Source organism: Gopherus evgoodei, chromosome 9, assembly GCF_007399415.2.
Source record: "Gopherus evgoodei ecotype Sinaloan lineage chromosome 9, rGopEvg1_v1.p, whole genome shotgun sequence".
Lineage (NCBI taxonomy): Eukaryota > Metazoa > Chordata > Testudines > Testudinidae > Gopherus > Gopherus evgoodei.
The window spans coordinates 30,798,315-30,819,364 of NC_044330.1; the positions used below are offsets into that span (position 1 = coordinate 30,798,315).

Here is a 21,050-nt window from a genome sequence, read left to right on the forward strand (position 1 = left end):
GTTTAATGCTGAAAGTTCATTTTGTTTATGGCAGTTCTACCACAATAAAAGGAGAGGAAAAAGTCAATGAGTCTCTACTCCAGCCATAGAAGTTTCTTCATCAATGAGTTCAGTGGGATTGCTCACATGCCTAAAGCTACTTATATTTATAAGTGTTTCCGGGATTGGGAAGATGTTGTTCTCTTTAGCAATTATTCACATGCTACCAAATAATGTAATGCTCTCTAATCAGATGAGTTAAAGAAACAGAAGATATCTGTAAGTGATACAATAATGCACGATACTTTGCATGTATATAGTACTTTCATATTGCAAAGCACTCTAGAAACATTAACTGCTGCAAATGAAATGTCATGTTTCTTGATATTTTTTTTCACTGCAGATTGGCATAGGGCCTGATCCTGCCTCAATGACAAGAATAGGAGTTTTGCCACTGAGCAAAACTGAACTGGATCATGTAATTACTTTTCACCTATTTAAGTTAGTGATGAGTCCAAACCAGAACTCTGGATATCAAGTCTGGATCCAGATCTGAACTTCATAATTCTATAGTGAGTCAAACCAAAGTCTGATCTGAACAGTCTCTAATTTGGTTTAAAATATAGATCTGAATTTTTCCAGATTCCATGGTGTTCAGATTCAATCCAATGTCTGATTAGTGTTGCATAATTGCATAGTTTCATTACTTTAAAGGAATTTTGAAATGGTCCCTGTTCCAAAGAGCTTACAATATACATTAGAGACAGAGGTTGGAATGTGAACTTGGATCAGGTGTTTTTGGGCCACCTTTAATTCTAATGTATTATACTAAATAACTTGCTAACTATTTTGCTTTATTAGTCATACTTGGTACAGAGACCTGCAGCAAATATGAGATAAAAAACCATTTGGGACAAAGAGTTTACTTTGCAATGGAAGAAAATGGTTGCTTTGATCGTAACTTCTGTTCACCTATACGATCTTTCACGATAAGGATTACCGATAACACCGGTCGAGAGGTGATCACAGTGAATAGACCCTTGAGATGTAACAGCTGCTGGTTCCCTTGCTACATGCAAGAGGTCAGTGAATAATAACAACAGCATCTTTCATTTATGTATCTCAAATTATTTACCAACTTTCATTAAGCCTCATGAGACCGCTCTCAGTTTGGCAGTATACCCACTTTCCAGATGGGTAAAATGCACAGAAAGGACTGTGTTTTGTCCACCTTCATCTGGTGAGACATAGAGACCAGAAGGCTGGGCTCTGGCTGCTAGACCAGAGTTCCTCTTTTTAAAAAAAAAAATCCATAAAAATAGTAATTGTCAAGACAAGTAACTGGCAAGGAACATACTTCCTTAATGATGAATAAGACCATTAATTACAGGTAGCCTATGGCAGGCAAGGAAGGTCTGACTTTTGCCTTCATTCAGATTACGGGTATGATGCAGACTAGCAGAATGGCAAGTTCCATAGGGTTTTTGCCATGTTAACATAGAGGGTTTGAGTGATCTGATTAGACTCTGCAAGTCCAGACCCACAAAATGATTAGAGAACATGCACTCAACACTGCTCAGATAAGCCCCAATGCTACAATGAAGCCCATGTAGAGGTCAGTCCTCAGTGCAGGATTGGGGCAATAATTTATACAATGACTGGTGCACATGAGCCATGCTTTGTTTGAAGTGTATGTGTTTTTGTAGTATGTTTCAGTTTCCACTCTTCAGTTTGATGCAAGACATTGTATCATAATTTCAAGCTGAATAGTAAAAGTACTATCGTTTCTTACAGATTACATAACACTCATTTTGATATTTATGAGAAATTAAACTTGGGGAAATCAAGGGCAATACCTAACTTCAAATGAGGTCAAGATTTCACCCCTTTTTGGTGGCGGTTTACTTGCTATTTGCTATGTTTAGTACAAAAATGTCCATATTAGTCCTGATAAATCCTATGAGATATGTGTGTGTGTGTGTGTGTGTGTGTGTATAGTTTGAATAACTTGTTTTTGTGCATTTTTAACACAATCCTATAGGAACAATTAGCACAATAAATATAATTTTACTTGTCACAGACTAACAGTAACTTTACAGTGCAAATCACATAGTGTGACAGTAAAGTACATGGAAAGATAGGTCCTCAATTAATGTGCGTCAGTCTAACTTAGATTGCAGCGCCCTGGATTCTGCCACAGAAAGTCTTAATACCACTCCTATACAGTTTCACAGGATCCACAATCTTGTGTTAAGAGCGTGTTCCATTTGAATAAGAACACAGATACTTTCTTTCTGTATTGCACCACTAATTACTATAAAGCATCTGACTCTGAGATGCATTGGCTATGAAAGGTAAATATTCTAGTCCAACATGTTGATTTAATCATTTTATGCTTTATATACTTGCCCATGTACTTTCTCAGTGGTGCATTTTGATTTACACTAGAGATGCAGATCGATGTACAGAAGTATCAACATCTCTATATAAATAGGCCTGGGTATATTAACTAATTACTGTAAATACATTAGCTTCAGTATACATATGGTTTTTCATGTTATACAAAACTTTATTCTTTAGCAGCAGTTATTAAGTTAATATTGTTCAATGTATTTAAAACTATCCTATGAAGTCTTTTCATACCATGTTTATGGTTTAAAATTTTGCATTTAAAAATAGGGCAATTAATCTTGTAAATTTACACATTATTGTATGCCACTTTTGTCTAATAGTTAGAAGTTCAGTCCCCTCCTGGTACAATAGTCGGCTACGTTGTCCAGAACTGGGACCCTCTGCTGCCTAAATTCACTATACTGAATGAGAGCAAAGAAGATGTATTGAAAATAATTGGCCCCTATGCAACGTGCAGCTGTTTTGGAGATGTAGACTTTGAGGTATGTTTCATACACTAGAGAATGCCCATTGTTTAAAAGTAATATAATCTTTTGACTGACACATTCAATGAAGGTTTTAAACGTAAAAAAAAAAAAACTACTGTAATGTAGGAACCAGATGTCAACAGTACACGGAGTGACAAATCAAAGTTCATATTTCTAACCTCAGATCTTAGGCTGGAAGTTGAGTCTACCACATGCATTTCCTGGATAGGAGTGACAATAGATGCTGGAAAAAACATTCTCCTGGGTGAAATCCTGGACCCCATGAAATCAATGAGAGTGTTGCCATCTACTTGAATAGAGCCAGGATCACATCTCAGTCTCCTTCAGTGAAGTTCTGATCCAAAGTCCACTAAATTCAGTGGGATGCTTTCCACTGACTTCAATACCCTTAGACCTATTCTAAGAGTAGTATTGCCATTGAAAAGCCACTTAACTGCTGCTTCTACAAAAGGACAGTTAAGTCTTAGAAGCAGTAGATTTGAGGGGTTTGGGAGAGCAAAATATGCACAAAATTTGCCATGACAATCACAGTGCTTTGGATTTCTCACTTTCTCTCTGTTTTAGCAAGATTAAGGGATCATAGCAACCTTCTACACTGGCTACCTCCTAAACAGCCACACCAAAAGACTTCAGTGAGATTCTGCCCACAAATGTAGGTTTAACTTACCAATAACTGTGATGACCAAACAATCAGGGACACTTTTCTCTGAGCCAGAAGTTAGGGGGGCATTGGTCCAGAGACATGATGCTACTACTATTTACAGCTAATCAATAATTTTTTTGTCAACGTGAAATTTCCTTGTGAAAGGGGAGAATTGTGTATATCTTCACAATTTCTTTTCCCTGATTTCCAGTCAGCTTCAGTGTTGCTGCTGATCCCAAATCTCTAAAAAAGTATTTTTCTGGTGTGTCATTTCACATGGATAAAGATAAGCATGATGCCCCAGAGCATATAAGTGATGACAAACATGAGGGTACTGATTAGTGGCAATCCGAAGTCAGTGGCTAGGGGAAGCTAAGAGATAGAAGGGAATCCATCTCATTTCTCAGTATTCCAGGTCTCAGTATTCTATGTCAGAGCAAGTAACTCCATTGGTCAGAGGCAACTGCGTCAGTGTCTTATGCATCTAAGCTATTATTGCGGAATCTATTGTAGCTGCTGCCGCTGTCCCTTTTCTTTCCATTGTTTCATCATCACAAGTGACACAATACTTCTCAGCAGCAGCATGGCTGAAGCAAGAGTCCTCTGACTCTTTGTGTACAGAGAATAGGCTACATTAAATGATCTTATGACATCCTGCTTGAGGATAGGGGTATGAAAAGAAGGTGTCTAACTGCTGCCACTGTATCTGCTGCTGTGGCAGCAGCTGCTCTGTTTGTGCAATTGCACATATATTTTCAAATTGAATTTTGTCTGCTTTTTTGATGTTGTCAATGCTGCAGGTCTTCGTTGTGGTGTGATGCTGCAGATGTGTTTCCAGCATGCCTGCCATAAACTGAATTTCAGCACATGCCCTGCAAAGCTATTGTTTAATGCCAAACTGACAAAAATGCTGACCATGGGAAAAGTCTGAGAAAGTAATTTACCTCCAAACAAAATGAAAGATGAGCCTAAGCCACAAAATTTGAATTCACATCCAACATTTGTGGATGTTCAGATGTGCTCTTTTGCTTTGGTCCCAGGTTTAATCACATGAGGACCTATGCCAGTTGTCAATTCACTGGAACAATGGAACCAGTCCCATTGAAGTTAATGGATATTTTGCCCCGATTACCAATGGGAATAGAATCAGCCTGATTGTGAATAGCCATTGGGACAGCTTTTGGGAGAGTAACTTAGGTGTAGAGAAGGGTATCCATTCTGCAGGGGAAACGTTAGGGTGAAATGCTTTGCATGTGCAGTTTCCACAATTAGAAACTGCACAATTCAGTGTACAAATGGAGGGAGGTGAGATGATGGGAATGGTTGACCAGCTCCTCGCTCTGTCCTCTGGGATCATAATCTCAGACAATGGGGCAAATGTAATACATGGTGATGCTGTTGGCCACATAGCCTGCTTTTCACATGTCAGAAACTGATTTTTTTCTGGAATTACATTTAAAACACCTCAGACAGAACATGGATCCTCTCTCTGTGACAACTTGAAATTTCATAGGCAGGAAGTGTCAAGGAAAGGTGGCTTTATTCTTCATCTGTTTTTTTATATTGTGATCGCATCATGAGGCCTCTAAAGGCTAGGACCCCTTGTGTTAGGCACTGTACCAACATAGAAGATGACAGTTCCTTCCCCAAAGAGCTTAAAGTCTGAAAGACAAGACATAACTGCATGAGACAAGCAAGTCAAGGTGAAGATGGGAGAGGTGGAGTAACAATAAAAATAATAGGATGGTGTGTCCCATATTCTCATACTTTGAATAACCCTTCCCCCTGCGACAAGGAGAAGAGGCTTCCCAAAATTTCCCAGAAAAGTAAAATGCAGAGGTTGTAAAACTATTCAAAATAGTAAACATTTTTGTCTTTTGATTATAATAATAAAGTCTAGTAAGCATGGACATTAATGGTTCTGGCTACCTACATGGGAGTGGATTTCATTTCACCTTCTAGGCCAAATCCTCAGCTTGTGGTGGAAAAGCACCAATGGAATCAATGAACTATTCTGATTTACACCAACTGAGATTTGGCCCACTAAGAATGGAATACTTTCTTGTCTGTTACAGAGCACTGATTATAACAAATCCAATAAATTATTGTTTGGAGGGAGAGATTGGAGGGGGCTATACGTTAGTGTGGCTATTTTTAATCCCTCTTTTCTCTTGTGTAGGTAAAAACTCTTAATGAAATGTCAACAATTGGCAAGATTTCCAAATATTGGTCTGGGTTTGTAAACGATGTTTTTACCAATGCTGCTAACTTTGGGATCCAGGTTCCTGTAGATCTTGACGTGAAAATCAAGGCTATAATGATTGGAGCTTGTTTCCTCATAGTAAGTACACAAAACCAGAGGGAAAAGCCATCACAAGCTAGGTAAAGTGAAGCCAAAGCACCCACAATCTATGGTAAGACCCCAGTCCTACAACAGGATCCACATGACTGGACCCTTGGGTATGTTCAGAACCTGTTGCGCGATTGGGACCCAACCTAAAATTGTCAATACCTAAAAGATTATAGCTGGGAAACCTGTAACTTTAATGGGTTTTTCTTTTATCATTTACTGATATGGAATTCTTTAAAATTTGCATCATTTTATCAAAAAGTTACACCACATCCAACATCCTGTCAGTTTGAATGATATTTTCATGTGTTGTCCTGTATCACAAAAGATTCTCACAGAACCTAATAGAACCCTGGGTAATCTGAGGCAATAAGAAAAACTGTTGAATTTGAACTTGTTACCCTGTCTGTGAACTAAGAGAGAAGAGCAATTACACTGATTCTTTATTAGTGTTTCAAGGTCCTGGGCCTGATTTGCCCCTTGCAGGATATAAATAACTCCCATTGATTTCACAGGAGAGTTTTATGTGTATCTTGAGGAGCAGAATAGGGCTGTGAAAAGGTGAATCCTTTGCTTTATCCACAGCTACTCATTTTATTCAGCATTATCTATATTTCTGCCCAGTGGGTCATAATATTTTCCCTAGCCCGTATTCTTCTTCCTTCACAGATTCTATTGTCCAACATTGAATCTTAAAACATTTCAAGAACAGGGGCAAAGAGGGCTGTGCATAGATTTGAGGTGCACAACAATCATGGCAAATCAGCATCTTTGTCTGTTCTTGCTTGATTTATTTCTCCCTATGCATTTTATCTAGTATGCTACACATTGGTACATCAATGATGGCCACAGAATGATTTCAAAAAACTGTTTGGATCCTCTGATCAGAGGAGACAGGAAGACAGGCAAAGCTATTTTAACTACACTTCTGAAAAAAAACACAACAGTGATTCTGATATTTTATTCTAGTTCTTGGCTGCAACAAGCTTAGAAATATAATTCTCATGACACTTAAGATTTTCAGATTTCCTCCTACATAACTCATTGCTCAGTGGCAGACAGTCATTGCCTAATATACTTATTTTATTTAATAAGAGCCTTCAAATCTGGCTTTTGATATTAATTGTTGCCTTTTTGTATCTTCCTTAACATTCACAGTTTATTTATTTGTAGGATTTAATGTTCTTTGAGAACTCATTGGATGGATTATAACAAGCAAGATGACAGAAACAATAAAATATGCAGAATGTGTTTCAGTAAGTAAGAGAGAATATAAATTGATCTTCTTCCTTTCAAGGCTTCTACATAAGACACTTTCTGATTCTTTTTCATTTTCTTCTACAAATCCCTTGAGCTTTGGACATATTTTGCTGCACAATTTTTTTTTTTTAGGAAAAAAGTTAATGATACTATTTATTAAAACATCTCTTATGTAAATAATAATTTCCCCATTTGAATTGCATGTATTGCTAAACATACAGTTTTGAGACAGAGTGATGTTGCTTTGGAAACTGCTATTCTCTTTTTTCTCTTTTGATGTTTTTGCATGTGAAGCATGAAAGATTAGAACTTACTTGCAGCATCACTGATGAAAAGTCTATGTTTAGAGAATCTTTTGAAGTTTTGCAAGTGATGGTGCTAGTTATTAACTGAATAAGGTGGGACTTTCCATTATTTCAGAAGTAGCTTTCAGATCTACTATTAATTAACAGTAACAAGCTGAATATAACAGTAATAATGTACTGGCATTTCCCAATGGGGAAGTTTAAGATGTATATGTGTTTGTGTGGGGACAGTGGAGGTGATGGAACTTCCTGTTTGGGTTTAAGAGAGATTTAACACAGCTAAGGTTTATAAATCACGTGATTTTATGACAAAGATTTTTCAAAAATGGAAGTCCAAGTTGTTTCGAAGTCCCTAATTAGTCACATAAACAAGTGACCTATTTTCAAAAGATTGGAGCATCCAGAGTTTTCACTGAAGTCAGGCAAGCATATTTGAGTTTCTTGGCCACATTACAGAGAGGAAAAACAATGAGGAGTCCTTATGGCACCTTAGAGACTAAGGCCATGGCTACACTAGAGAGTTGCAGCGCTGGTGAGGGGGTTACAGCGCTGCAACTTAGGATGTGGCCACACTTGCAAAGCACGGCCAGCGCTACAACTCCCTGGTTGCAGCGCTAGCTGTACACCCGGTCGAGCCTCAGGTGTAGGGATTCCAGCGCTGGTCAGCAAGTGTGGACGCCCACCAGCGCTTTTATTGACCTCCGGGGTATAAGGAGGTATCCCAGAATTCCTGTTCACAACAAACCGGAAGAAAGGGAGAGCTCGGAGTTCAGCCAAACTGCTTATTTAAAAAACAAACACAGCTCCTGTTTGCTGAGCGAGCGGAGGCAGGCAGGGGAATTACTTTGGAATGTTCACAGCTGTTTGCTTGAAGAGAGAAACAGCACTCTCACATGGCAGAGGGGGAGGAGGAAGTCCGTGTTGAGCAGTTGCTTATCTGGTCTGACGGGTATTTAGAAGTACATAATTTGCATTTAGTGAATGAGAGAGGAGTGGGGGAAGGGAGTTAGAACTTTTAAAATGATTGAAGGTAGGCACTGTGTGTCTTCCAGTCCTTAGAACTTGCAAGGCAGGGAGCTGAGAACAGTGTCAACTCCAAAAATCCATTCTGTCTGTCTCCTCCACGCTCCCTGTCACATTCCACCCCACTCCCCTCTTTTGAAAAGCACGTTGCAGCCACTTGAATGCTGGGATAGCTGCCCACAATGCACCACTCCCAACAGCGCTGCAAGTGCTGCAAATGTGGCCACACTGCAGCGCTGGTAGCTGTCAGTGTGGCCACACTGCAGCGCTGGCCCTACACAGCTGTACGAACACAGCTGTAACTACCAGCGCTGCAAAACTGTAAGTGTAGACATGGCCTTACACATTTATTTGGGCATAAGCTTTTGTGTCCACGAAAGCTTATGCCCAAATAAATGTGTTGGTCTCTAAGGTGCCACAAGGACTCCTTGTTGTTTTTGCTGATACAGACTAGCATGGCTACCACTCTGAAACCTATGAGTTTCTCTCTCTCTCTGACAACTCTCCCACCTTGTTGTGGAAAAGATCCTTTGCTTTTATCCACATCATACCCTAATACAGTTAACTTTTTAATTCAAGCCTGCATTTGTCTAAAGCCAAACACCAACGAAATAAACAAAAGCATCAGGCAGACTCAGATATTTTCTGTGATATTACTGTGCAATAGAAGCTTTCTAGCTGCACTTCAGATACAGGCGTAAATTGCAATGTAGAAATATATCTTAAGGCTGGAGGTAGTCACATCCTGCTAAGAGTGTTCAATATCACTTTTTCAGATTTTGAATGGTTGTTCATTTGTAACATGTTGATATACATTACTACTTACTGTTCATGAACATTCACATTCTCAGGCTTTTGCTTTTATAATTGTTTGGGGAATATCCAGCCTTGCTGACATACCCATATTTATATTTAGATATGGATATATTTATATGCAAGCAAGAGTGTTTGTGCAAAAAAAAAAAAGAACATTCATTGAACATTATTTGCTATTTGTCAATTGTTATACATAATACTCTTGCTTAAATATTTCAGTGATCCATTCAGGCAACAGGAACAATGCCATGTAATATAGGTGACAAATCACACACAAAAAATAACAGAATTCTCAGTCTGAGTGAATAGTTTACAAAACATCCATTGGCTGAGATTTGTTTGCATGAAATGGACAGTGAATGCTGGCAAATAGCTAACACATCTTAGACTAACTAGTAAGGTGACTAGTTTCACTACCAACCACTGTACAAATAGTAAAACTGTGCTACGTATGTTCGGTAGGTGGCAGCAACACTTCATTATTCAATATATATTTTCCACAGAGCATGATCTTCACCAGGGACAGCTTCAACCTGCAATTGATTTCTAGCCTTTTGAAGAGAACGGTTTTACTTTGTTTGCTGTTTGATATTAAACCTTTGACACAAGATGTTGGAATTGTTTTACTGTTTGCAAGTTGCCGCTGAACTCTCAGTAACTGGGGAAGTTCTAACTGAAACTTGTAGCTCTTTGATCTCACATCCATTGGGGAAAATTTGGCATACCATAGGGCAGGGGTGGCCAACCTATGGCTCTGGAGCCACACACGGCTCTTCAGAAGTTAATACGCAGCTCCTTGTATAGGCACCGACTCCGGGGCTGGAGCTACAGGCGCCAACTTTCCAATGTGCCAGGCGGTGCTCACTATTTAACCCCTGGCTCTGCCACAAGCCCTGCCCCTACTCCACCCCTTCCCGCCCCCTCCCCAGAGCCTGCCATGCCTTCATTCGTCCCCCCCACAGATCAGCTGTTTCGTGCACACCACGAAACAGCTGATTGGGAGTGCAGGGAGGGCGTGAGAGATGCTGATCAGCAGGGCTGCTGGTAGGTGGGAGGCACTGGGAGTGGGGTGGGGGAGCTGATGGTGGGCTGCTGGTGTATTACTGTGGCTCTTTGGCAATGTTCATTGGTAAATTATGGCTCCTTCTCAGGCTCAGGTTGGCCACCGCTGCCATACGGTGAGCTTTTCTGATCAAGCCTGGAAGTACCTAGGATGGCCCCTGACTATCCGTACTGATTCCATAAGTGGAGGGTATCCAGTTCAGATCTAGCCTGAGGGTCTGACTGGCAGGGAAGAGAAAAAGTGCCAGCTTCATGTGCTGGCTCCCACATCTCCCACTCCTGCAGAAATCTGTTCATAATTGCACAGTTCTGCTTAGCACTCTGGCCCTAAGGTTTAGCTCGTAAACATCTGATTAATTTTAAGCATGCCAGAATTGAGGTTATTCACATGCTTAAAGTTTGGGGTGTACGTATGTGTATCGAGGCCAGAGAGCTCAGCAACATGCAGAATTGAACCCTGAGCAACCAAGTGATTGAGAAGGGGAGCTACACCAACAGGAACTCATCAACTGATCCTGCAAAATCTTAATCAAGTGGACTGTCCTGGCTCATTGAGTGGTCCTGTTGCCTTCATGAACACTGCTTATGTGAGATTCCTCACGTGATTAAAGGTTTGAAGATCAGGCTCAATCTGAGGGCAGGGGGAGTGTCATGGAAAAATGGGTAATGAGAAATAACCTTAGCATACCACAGGGTGGCATACTGTGAGAATATAACTGTTTTTTTAAACAGTTCAAACAGTAGATTATGCTATCATAGCTAGGGCCTAATAAATTCACAGCTATGAAAACACATCATGGACCCATGAAATCTGATCTCCCCTGGAAAACCGGATCTCATGAAATCTGGCTAGTGTAGTGGAGGGGCAGGGCTGGGGGCTCCTACCATATGCCGGGTGCCAGCTGCTAGTCCCGGCCAGGTTGGGAAGCAATGGGACTTCCTCTTCCTCTGCAGGGGCCACTCCTGGGGCTGATTCAGACCCACCTCCAGCAGGGCTGGCTCCAGCTTTTTTGCCACCCCAAGCGGCGAAGAGGAAAAAAAAAAGCCACAATCGGTGGCACTTCAGTGGCTGCTCTACCGTGCCGCTTCATTCTTCAACAGCAATTCAGAAGCTGCTCCTTCCCTCCCAGAGGGACTGAGGGACTCATCTTCAAATTGCCTCTGAAGACCCAGATGTGCTGCCCCCTTCCAAGGGCTGCCCCATGCACCAGCTTGCTGCGCTGGTGCCTGGAGCCAGCCCTGACCTCCAGGAACCTTCCCCAGCTGCAGAAAGCTATTTGGCTGCTGGCTGAGAGCCCTGCTCTGAAAGTAGCACTGCTACCAGCAGCAGCAGAGAAGTGAGGGAGGCATGGTATGGTATTGCCACCCTCACTTGTGTGTACCCACGAGTAGCAGTGCACATGTGAGCATGGCAATACCATACTGTGCCACCCTCACTTCAGCACTGTTGCTGGCAGCGGCACTGCCTTTATAGCTGGGTGCCCGGCCAGCAGCCACTGCTCTACGGCTGCCCCAGTGCTGAAGGCAGCACTGCCGCCTGCTGCAGCACAGAAGTAAGGGGAAAATACCATGCCCCCTCCCATGATAGCCTTGCAGATTTTCCCCATGACCCCTCTTTGGGTCAGGACCTGTGGTTCCAACACCATGAAGTTTCAGATTTAAATATCTGAAACCATGAAATTTATTATTTTTAAAATCCTATGACTGTGAAATTGACCAAAATGGACTCTGAATTTGGTAGGGCCCTAATAATAGCTGGTTAAACTGTTAAACAGTTATAAATACTCTCCCTCTCTCTCTTTCTCTCCCTCACACACACACTTTATGTATAACAGAGTGCATCCATCAATGTATCTGAACTTTTTGTCTCTCATTTACAGTATGTATTAGTTTCCAGGACTTAAACAATGGTAAATGCACTGAATGCTTATGTTTTCAAGACAGAATTATGGAAGGTTCTTCCTGATAGTAGTATCTGGCTTCCATATCTTTATTTGTTTAAAATTAAAATTACTCTAGAGTTATTTTAGTTCCTGTTTAGTTTTGCACAAGATACACTGGCTATGTAACTTGTAGTTGCATTCAATTATTCTCACATTCCCAAATGGATTCTGCAGGTGACTGCTGCTCCTTGCTTGTACTGACAAATGATACTTGGAAACTGTGTTTCACTGTATTTTTAAATTAGCAAATATAATGGAAAGTCCATCTGCAGTATTGATTCCTGAATTTCTTTCTTTCATCATAGGATTTGCTCATGAGCCACTGGCACAGTAGGGTGACCAGATGTCCTGATTGTATAGGGACAGTCCCGATTTTTGGGGCTTTTTCTTATATAGGCACCTATTACCCCCCTCACCTTGTCCTGTTTTTTCACACTTGCTGTCTAGTCATTCTATGGCACAGCTCTATATAAAGAAAGAAAAAAAACCAAAGTGAATGATTACAATGATTATTATTTTGTTACTGTCATTTGATGCCTATCTCAGGCTACGTCTACACTACAAGATAAATTCGAATTAGCTTAAACCGATTTTATAAAACAGATATTATAAAGTTGATTGTGCGCGTCCACACTAGGCACATTAATTCGGTGGTGTGCGTCCATGGTCTGAGGCTAGCGTCGATTTCTGGAGCAGTGCACTGTGGGTAGCTACTGTAAAATAATGAGGCCAATAACATCGATTTGCATCCACACTAACCCTAATCCGATATAGTAATATCAATTTTAGCGTTACTCCTCTCATTTTGTAGAAGTACAGAAATCGATTTAAAGAGCCCTTTAAATCGATATAAAGAGCAGTGTAGTGTGGACAAGTGCAGCGTTAAATCGATTTAATGCTGTTAAAATCAGTTTAACAGCGTAGTGTAGACCAGGCCTCAGATATGAAGAATTACACTGACTTTGCAAACAGATATAAGAAAAACATCAGGTCAAATTTAGTACCGAGCAGCCTTGATAACTGTCTTTCTAAATGTCAGCTGTACACAAGAATGAAGAAGTCAGCATGGGAAAAAATATCTGACGTCCCAGCACATATGACATAAAGCCTTCATGCATTTATAGACAGAACTCAAACTGAACCTTTTGAAACATCTGGAAAAGTTTCTTTCCCCCTGGGTTTCATCTAGAACAGTGGTTTTCAACCTGTAGTTCATGGACCCTGGTGGGGTCCACAGACTATGTCTAAGATTTACAAAGGGGTCCACACCTCCATTTAAAATTTTGTAAGGGTCCACAAATGAACAAAGATTGAAAACCACTGATCCAGAACCAAATGTGCCAAGATGCTACATGAAAGGCCATTTGTTTTACATTGCCAGTGTATCTGTGCATAAACATTGAGGTTACTGGATACTTCTCCAAAGTTAATCGGTTCTTTGAAACTTTTCCCTCTTTCTACACTAAATTATTTTTTCTGAAAGATTTCCACTAGTGCAGAAGCTGCTGATATTTTATCTATGGTGTCATCTAAGCCTGCTCAAATCAGGTCTCAGAACTTGATTAATACACCACGGGCCAGTCAGAGCTTATCTATGCTGGCAACAGGGCTGGCACGAGGCACCAGTGCAGCAAGCAGGTGCTTGGGGTGGCCAAGGGGAAGGGGTGGCAGGTCGGGCTTTTCGGCAGCAATTCGGAGGCGGGTCCCTCAGTCCCTCTCGGAGGGAAGGACTTGCCAGCGAAGTGCCGCTGAAGAAGAAAGCAGTGCGGTGGAGCTGCCGCTGATCGCAATCGATGTTTTTTTTTTCCCCCCACCGCTTGGGGCAGCGAAAACCCAGCCGGCCCTGGCTGTCAATCCTGTCATTGCTATGCCTAGCAGAGCTCCACCAGTGTTAGGAATTGTAGGGAGCTTTTTGGAAATAAGGTTAGTATAGACAAGGCCTTTGAGATTAGTAGTTGTGATCTAGAAATGATTTCGAATTTCATGATAAAAATAACCAAAAAGTATATATGTGACCTGACTTTAGATTATATAATTTAAGGAAACAGCATAAGCATAATTTCTTTCCTAGTAAAGTCCTGAGGCCCAATTCTCTCCCACTGGATATGACTAACTCCTGTTGAAGTCAAAGTGAAGCCTTATATTTTAATTGCAACATGGACCGTTTTACTCGTGATCAAGAAGAGTTACATTGTGATCATTGGAAGAGGTGTTTATTGAGGAGAGGAGAGGAGAGGGGTTTTGTGTTTCTTTGGGCTCAAAGGAAAGGGGAAGAGTGGAGATTAATGATGGAGATTGACTGCAGAGCCACAGGGTGACTGTGCTGATAAGAAAAGAGACAGGGCATGGAAATAGGGGTGCTTAAAAGTAGTGGTGAGGGTCCAGTTTGAAGTTGCACTTGGTTGCCCATGAATGCATTGTTACAGATACAGGGAGAGCATATTTCAAAACTCCACTTCAGGGGCTCTATCCGTACCATGCAGGATATTGCCTGGACTGCTCAAAGGAAAGTAAAATCTGCTCAGCACTAAGGCCTGGTCTACACTATGTGTTTAAACCAAATTTAGCAGCGTTAAACCGATTTAACCCTGCACCCATCCACACAACGAGGCCCTTTATATCGATATAAGGGGCTTTTAAAACCGATTTCTGTACTTCTCCCCGAGGAGAGGAGTAGCGCTGAAATCAGTATTGTCATGTCGGATTAGGGTTAGTGTGGCCGCAAATCAATGGTATTGGCCTCCGGGCGGTATCCCACAGTGCACCATTGTGACCGCTCTGGAAAGCAATCTGCACTCAGATGCACTGGCCAGGTAGACAGGAAAAGTCCCACAAACTTTTGAATTTCATTTCCTGTTTGCCCAGTGTGGAGCTCTGATCAGCATGGGTGGTCATGCAGTCGCAAATCCAAAAAGAGCTCCAGCATGGACCATACAAGAGATACTGGATCTGATCGCTGTATGAGGAGACAAATCTGTTCTATCAGAGCTCCGTTACAGAAGACGAAATGACAAAGCATTTGAAAACATCTCCAGGCTATGATAGACAGAGGCCACAGCACGGACTCAACACAGTGCTGTGTGACAAGCATAACGGAAAGCCAAAGAATCAAATGGACGCTCATGGAGGGAGGGAGGGGGGGACTGAGGACTCGAGCTATCCCACAGTCCCCGCAGTCTCCGAAAAGCATTTGCATTCTTGGCTGAGCTCCCAATGCCTGTAGGGTCAAACACATTGTCCGGGGTGGTTCAGGGTATATCTCGTCAATTTACCCCTCCTCCCCCCCATGAAAGAAAAGGGAAAAAAATCGTTTCTTGCCATTTTTCAACGTCACTGTATGTCTACTGCATGCTGCTGGTGGACGCGATGCTGCGGCGCTGAACAGCAGCATCCCCTCCCCTTCCTTCCCTGATGGCAGATGGTACAAAATGGTGGAAAACCATCATCATCCCGTGAGTGCTCCTGGCTGGCCTCGGTGAGGTCGGCCGGGGGGCACCTGGGTAAAAATGAGAATGACTCCCTGTCATTCCTGGCAGACAGTACAAAATGCTGGGTAACCGTCCTCATCATAGCAGCTGGAGCCTGAGCTCCATTAGCCCTCCCTCCCCCTTCGTATCTAAAGAAAAGATTCTGTACTCCCTGGACTATCAAAGCAGCAAGAGGCTGCGCTCCTCTCTCCCCCACCCTTTAATGTCCTGCCTGGACTATCATAGCACCTGAAGGCTGCCTCCCCCTCATTTTATCTCGCTAAAAGTTTCTTATTCCTGCATTCTTTATTACTTCATCACACAAATGGGGGGACATTGCAATGGTAGCCCAGGAGGGTAGGGGGAGGAGGAAAGCAACTGGTGGGGTTGTTGCAGGGGCACCCCCTAGAATGGCATGCAGCTCATCATTTCTGCGGGATGTCTAGGGCTCTGACCTGGAGAGGCCATGATCTCTGGCTCTCTAGTAGACTTGCTCAATATTCTGGGCAGGACTGACTCTATTTTTAGACAAAACATAAAGAAGGGAATGACCCACGGAGTCATTCCCATTTTTGTCCATGCGCCCCCAGCCGACCTCAGCAAGGCCAGCCAGGAGCACCCATGACAGCAGCAGATGGTACAAAATGATTGATAACCATCATCGTCAATTTCCAATTGCAAACAGTATAAGATGATTGATAACCATTATCTCATTGCCAATTTACAGTGGCAGACGGTGCAATAGGGATGGTAACCGTCTCTGCTACCTTGCAAAGGCAAATTAATGCTGCTGTGTAGCACTGCAGTACCGCCTCTGTCAGCAGCATCCAGTACACATACGGTGACAGTGACAAAAGGCAAAACAGGCTCCATGGTTACCATGCTATGGCGTCTGCCAGGGCAATCCAGGGGAAAAAGGGTGCGAAATGATTGTCTGCCGTTGCTTTCACAGAGGAAGGATTGAATGACGACATATACCCAGAATCACCCACGACACTGTTTTTGCACCATCATGCATTGGGATCTCAACCCACAATTCCAATGGGTGGGGCAGACTGCGGGAACTATGGGATAGCTACCCACAGTGCAACGCTCCAGAAATCAACGCTAGCCTCGGTACATGGACGCACACCACCGAATTAATGTGCTTAGTGTGGCCGCATGCACTCATAGACTCATAGACTCTAGGACTGGAAGGGACCTCGAGAGGTCATTGAGTCCAGTCCCCTGCACTCGACTTTATACAATCTGTTTTACAAAACTGGTTTATGAAAAATCAGAATAATCCCATAGTGTAGACATATCCTAAGAGAGCTGACTATAAATGTGGCTGTGAGGCACAACAGTTTCTAGTAACTAAAGTTTGCAGGGCTCATGCACAAATATGTGCTCAGTGGAATGAAGAATATTATGAACCTATATACAGTACAAATTTACTTATGGATGCCACAATGTCATGTAAACACTGGCAGTACATTTAAGCTATACTGCTCCATTAGTTTTTATTTGCTTTATGGGACCATTACATTTTTTTAAAAGAAGTAGTTTTAATGGAAAATGAAGGTAAACTAAAGGCATGTGAACAGCACTGACATACTTGACACTATGTATTTAATTATTGCATAGAGAACATGATCTATGAAGGAAGACTGAAAGAATTGGGTTTGTTTAGTTTGGAAAAGAGAAGACTGAGAGGGGACATGATAGCAGTTTTCAGGTATCTAAAAGGGTGTCATAAGGAGGTGGGAGAAAACTTGTTCACCTTTGCCTCTAAGGATAGAACAAGAAGCAATGGGCTTAAACTGCAGCAAGGGAGGTTTAGGTTGGACATTAGGAAAAAGTTCCTAACTGTCAGGGTGGTTAAACACTGGAATAAACTGCCTAGGGAGGTTGTGGAATCTCCATCTCTGGGGCTATTTAAGAACAGGTCTATCAGGGATGGTCTAGACAGTATTTGGTCCTGCCATGAGGGCAGGGGATTGGACTGGATGACGTCTCGAGGTCCCTTCCACTCCTAGAGTCTATGAATCTATATTTGATTATTTTTGTGATGCACTTAGTATTGCAGACCATTCAACAGTAAAAAAAATGTTTTTGAACTCCATTGCATGAAAAAGATGTGGAGGTCAGGGCACGGGGGAGGAATGGGAAGTATAGGAAGGTGAAATCAAGTAATTCCTTGCATGAAAGGGATAAAACTTGTGAGGTTTTTTTTGTATTACAGGCCTATTAGTCACAGCTTTCACCCACAAATTTAACTCATGTGCAAAATACACCACATATGAGTCATAGGTGTTAAATTTAAATAATTATTTAATCAAAACCTTTTTTAGTGTGACTCTCTATCAAAATTAATCAGAGCTTTTGGGGTTCCCCTGTCTCAAATACTAGGTTTCTGGGTTCAATGGCAACTCAAAAGGTACTACTTGTGTTTTGTTGTGTACTTGGACTCTTAATGGTTGGCTTTTAATGATTATTTTAAGCAGCAGTGCAGAATACATAGGCCATCTTATCATCTCGGTTCTGTGAGTTAGTGCTACTCTGAAATAATATGTAGCAAAGACTTAGATTTGTCCCAAAGACCTTCAAATGATCCTGCTATACACAGTACTGTACAGTATCATGCAGCCATGCATTTCCTTGACTATGTGTTTGTTCTTTTCAGGGTCTTCTATTGCATCCATCACCATGACATCTGAGTGCCACCAGGCTCTGATCCTGCAAGCTGACCCACACAAAGTGGTCCAGCAATATAATGCAAGATTGAAGCCTTACAGCCTGATTCAAAGCCCATTGAAGTCAACAGAAGTCTTTCCTTTAACTTTAAATTAGGCCATTTGTGTTAGTTGGATAGACAAGTATCTAAAATAATGTCAGCAATATAGCTCTCTGGAATAGAATGCCCATGTCTTTCAAGTGTTGTGCAATGCTGTTCATGCTCTACATATAAAACGAGCGGCACTCAAGAGGTGAAACAGACATAGCTGTATAGAAAAATAAAAACTAACCCACAAGGGTCAGATGTTGTAATCAGCTTTCCATAATAGATTATTATATTACACAAGTATAAAAGTTAATAATTATCATACCAATGAATACACAGAACCCTGCACTAGTACACTTGTCTTTCGAGAGCACAAAGATCATGTTTTAGAGGCACCCATAAAATCTGGTATTGCTCTAAAACAAAGATGACTATTCACGAATACACGTGGAAATAGTTAGATCCCGTTAAAAAAAAAAGTTTTGTGAAAAATTTCAAAATTGGTACATCGTCTACATTTTATGAGGTTCAAAACAGACCCCTATGTATTTTTTCCCCAGAAAAGTTTCTTGAAATTTTTTCAAAAAAATTCCTTATATTTTCAAAATAAAAAAATATGATTTTAGACAAAATACCAGTAAAGAAAAGCAGAATTCTGAAAGAAAAAAGCTTAAGGGAAACAGAAAGAGAGAAAAACTGAAAAGTTGAAAACAACAGCTAAGCTAAATTGTTTGCTTCAATTTCACAGAGAAACTGAAAAAAATTCAAAGGTCAAGAATTGTGAAAAAGTTCTTTTTTTAAAAAAAACAAAACTGTTAGTGCAAAACAATTTGACCAGCACTGGAATTACTGTTGGTAGTAGCTGGTATGGGTCTTGCATTTAAAAAAAAAATCTCAAAAGTATTCTACATTCCCAAAACTGTAGTGCATGTTATAACATTTGGGACCGGTATTGTAAAATGCTGAAGTGGCTATGCTACTAGAGGTCTGCTTTAAGCAACAGAAGACAACCAGAGGCATGGATTAGGTAATATAGTGATGGAGGCATTTGAAACTCAAAGATACAATGCATGGATAGACTTGTTGCAAGAGTGACTAGTTATTATGAGGGTAAACATGTAATAGAGACAGCGTGAAATATAGTGTCAAAAAGAGAGAAAAAAATTGTTCTGGGGGCTTGAAGTGTTGCTGTTTCTGAGTGAAGAAAAAGATACCTGCAAGAGTGAGCAATGAAGCAAGAAAGAACAAAAGTGAAGTCTCCATTGGAAAGCACAGCATGTCTCTCCTTTGTAACATGCTGCATCAGCTCTGCCTCACATAATGGCAGCTGACCCTGCAGACAGGCAGACTCCTTGGAAATATAATGGTGCAATAAGCAGAAAAACAAAGTCACAATGTCAGCTGCATACCTACAAGTACCACATTCTATGTGCCATATTTAAATGAGGTTACGTAGCTCCCATGTGAACTCTATCACTGCAGTCAGAGAGCGTGTCTTCAGCAAGAGAACCTCCCCCCTTCCTCTGTTATGTGTCACATCACGTCATGGATTAGACAGTAAGAATGAACAATCTTTTACAGGCAATTTGTACCGTTTCCAACACAATGGGATCTCACTCTTAGTTTGGGCTGCTGGGTGAAACAAATAAATAAATAATAGACATGGCATACCAAAAACCCAAGGGCCACATGACAGAATCAGAGCAACAGAACATATCATATGTACAGAGTAGCATGTATTTGGAACATCCCAAGGAAGTTGGGCCAGAGTCTCCATTCCTCCAGAGCTACGATTGCCACAGGAACGGATAGAGGTGGCTTTAAGCCAGGCTGACGCTTCCATTTAGGATTTGGGAGGGTGGCATTTTGTGGCCCTCGGCAGCAATTCGGCGGCGGAGGGGTCCTTCTGCGCTCTGGGTCTTTGGTGGCAATTGTGCAGCGGGTCCTTCACTCGCTCCGGGACCTGCCGCTGAAGTGCCCCAAAGACCAGGAGTGTGGAAAGACCCCCCCTGCCGCAGAATTTCTGCCAACGACCGGGAGTGCGGAAGGACCACCGCCTAGGGCGCCAATAACCCTGGCGCTGCTCCTGTTTAAGCCTCACATATTTACAGCTCTGCCATTGAACTGCATGACTCCTGGTTTAAGATACCTTGGTGGTGCTCTCACTTACACTAACCAGCAGTGGCCCCAAAGAAGCCATTCCCAGCAGCATCCTGGTCATACTTCCTTAGTCCCCTATCTCAAGGATGTGAAGGAGGAGATACTGTGAAGCTATTCTAGCAGCTTTACACCAGGGGTATTTCCCAGGGGATATTTCAGTAGATTTTCCAGTTTCTTTATGCCACCAGAGTAATGTAAAGGGGCAGGAGTATCTGATGTGTATTGCACTGAGATATGCCATAGGCCATAAGCATTGTTGGGGTGCTCTTCTTCAGAAAGAGAAAAAGCAGCACTGCAGCTATTTAGAATTATAAGTATTTGTTTGTACTTGTACCATGATTTGAGACTGCATCTCAGATGCAAAGTACTCTAAATGAA

General features: G+C 41.7%; 1 protein-coding gene across 4 annotated transcripts in view; it reads left to right on the top strand.

The window, feature by feature from the left end:
* LOC115658031 (phospholipid scramblase family member 5-like) overlaps positions 1-18,729 on the top strand; it is a 37,175-nt gene extending 18,446 nt beyond the window's left edge. The window contains exons 5-9 of one of the 4 annotated variants that reach the window (XM_030576490.1): positions 841-1,061; positions 2,712-2,873; positions 5,702-5,863; positions 7,046-7,128; positions 18,414-18,729. In XM_030576490.1, coding sequence (XP_030432350.1) covers positions 841-1,061; positions 2,712-2,873; positions 5,702-5,863; positions 7,046-7,084 — 584 coding nt within the window. In that variant the 3' untranslated portion in view covers positions 7,085-7,128; positions 18,414-18,729. Of the gene's footprint in view, positions 1-840; positions 1,062-2,711; positions 2,874-5,701; positions 5,968-7,045; positions 7,129-9,779; positions 9,886-18,413 lie in introns of those variants that run through there. The other 3 variants (XM_030576489.1, XM_030576491.1, XM_030576488.1) reach the window with 3 other exon arrangements.
* The last annotated feature ends 2,321 nt before the right edge of the window (positions 18,730-21,050 follow it).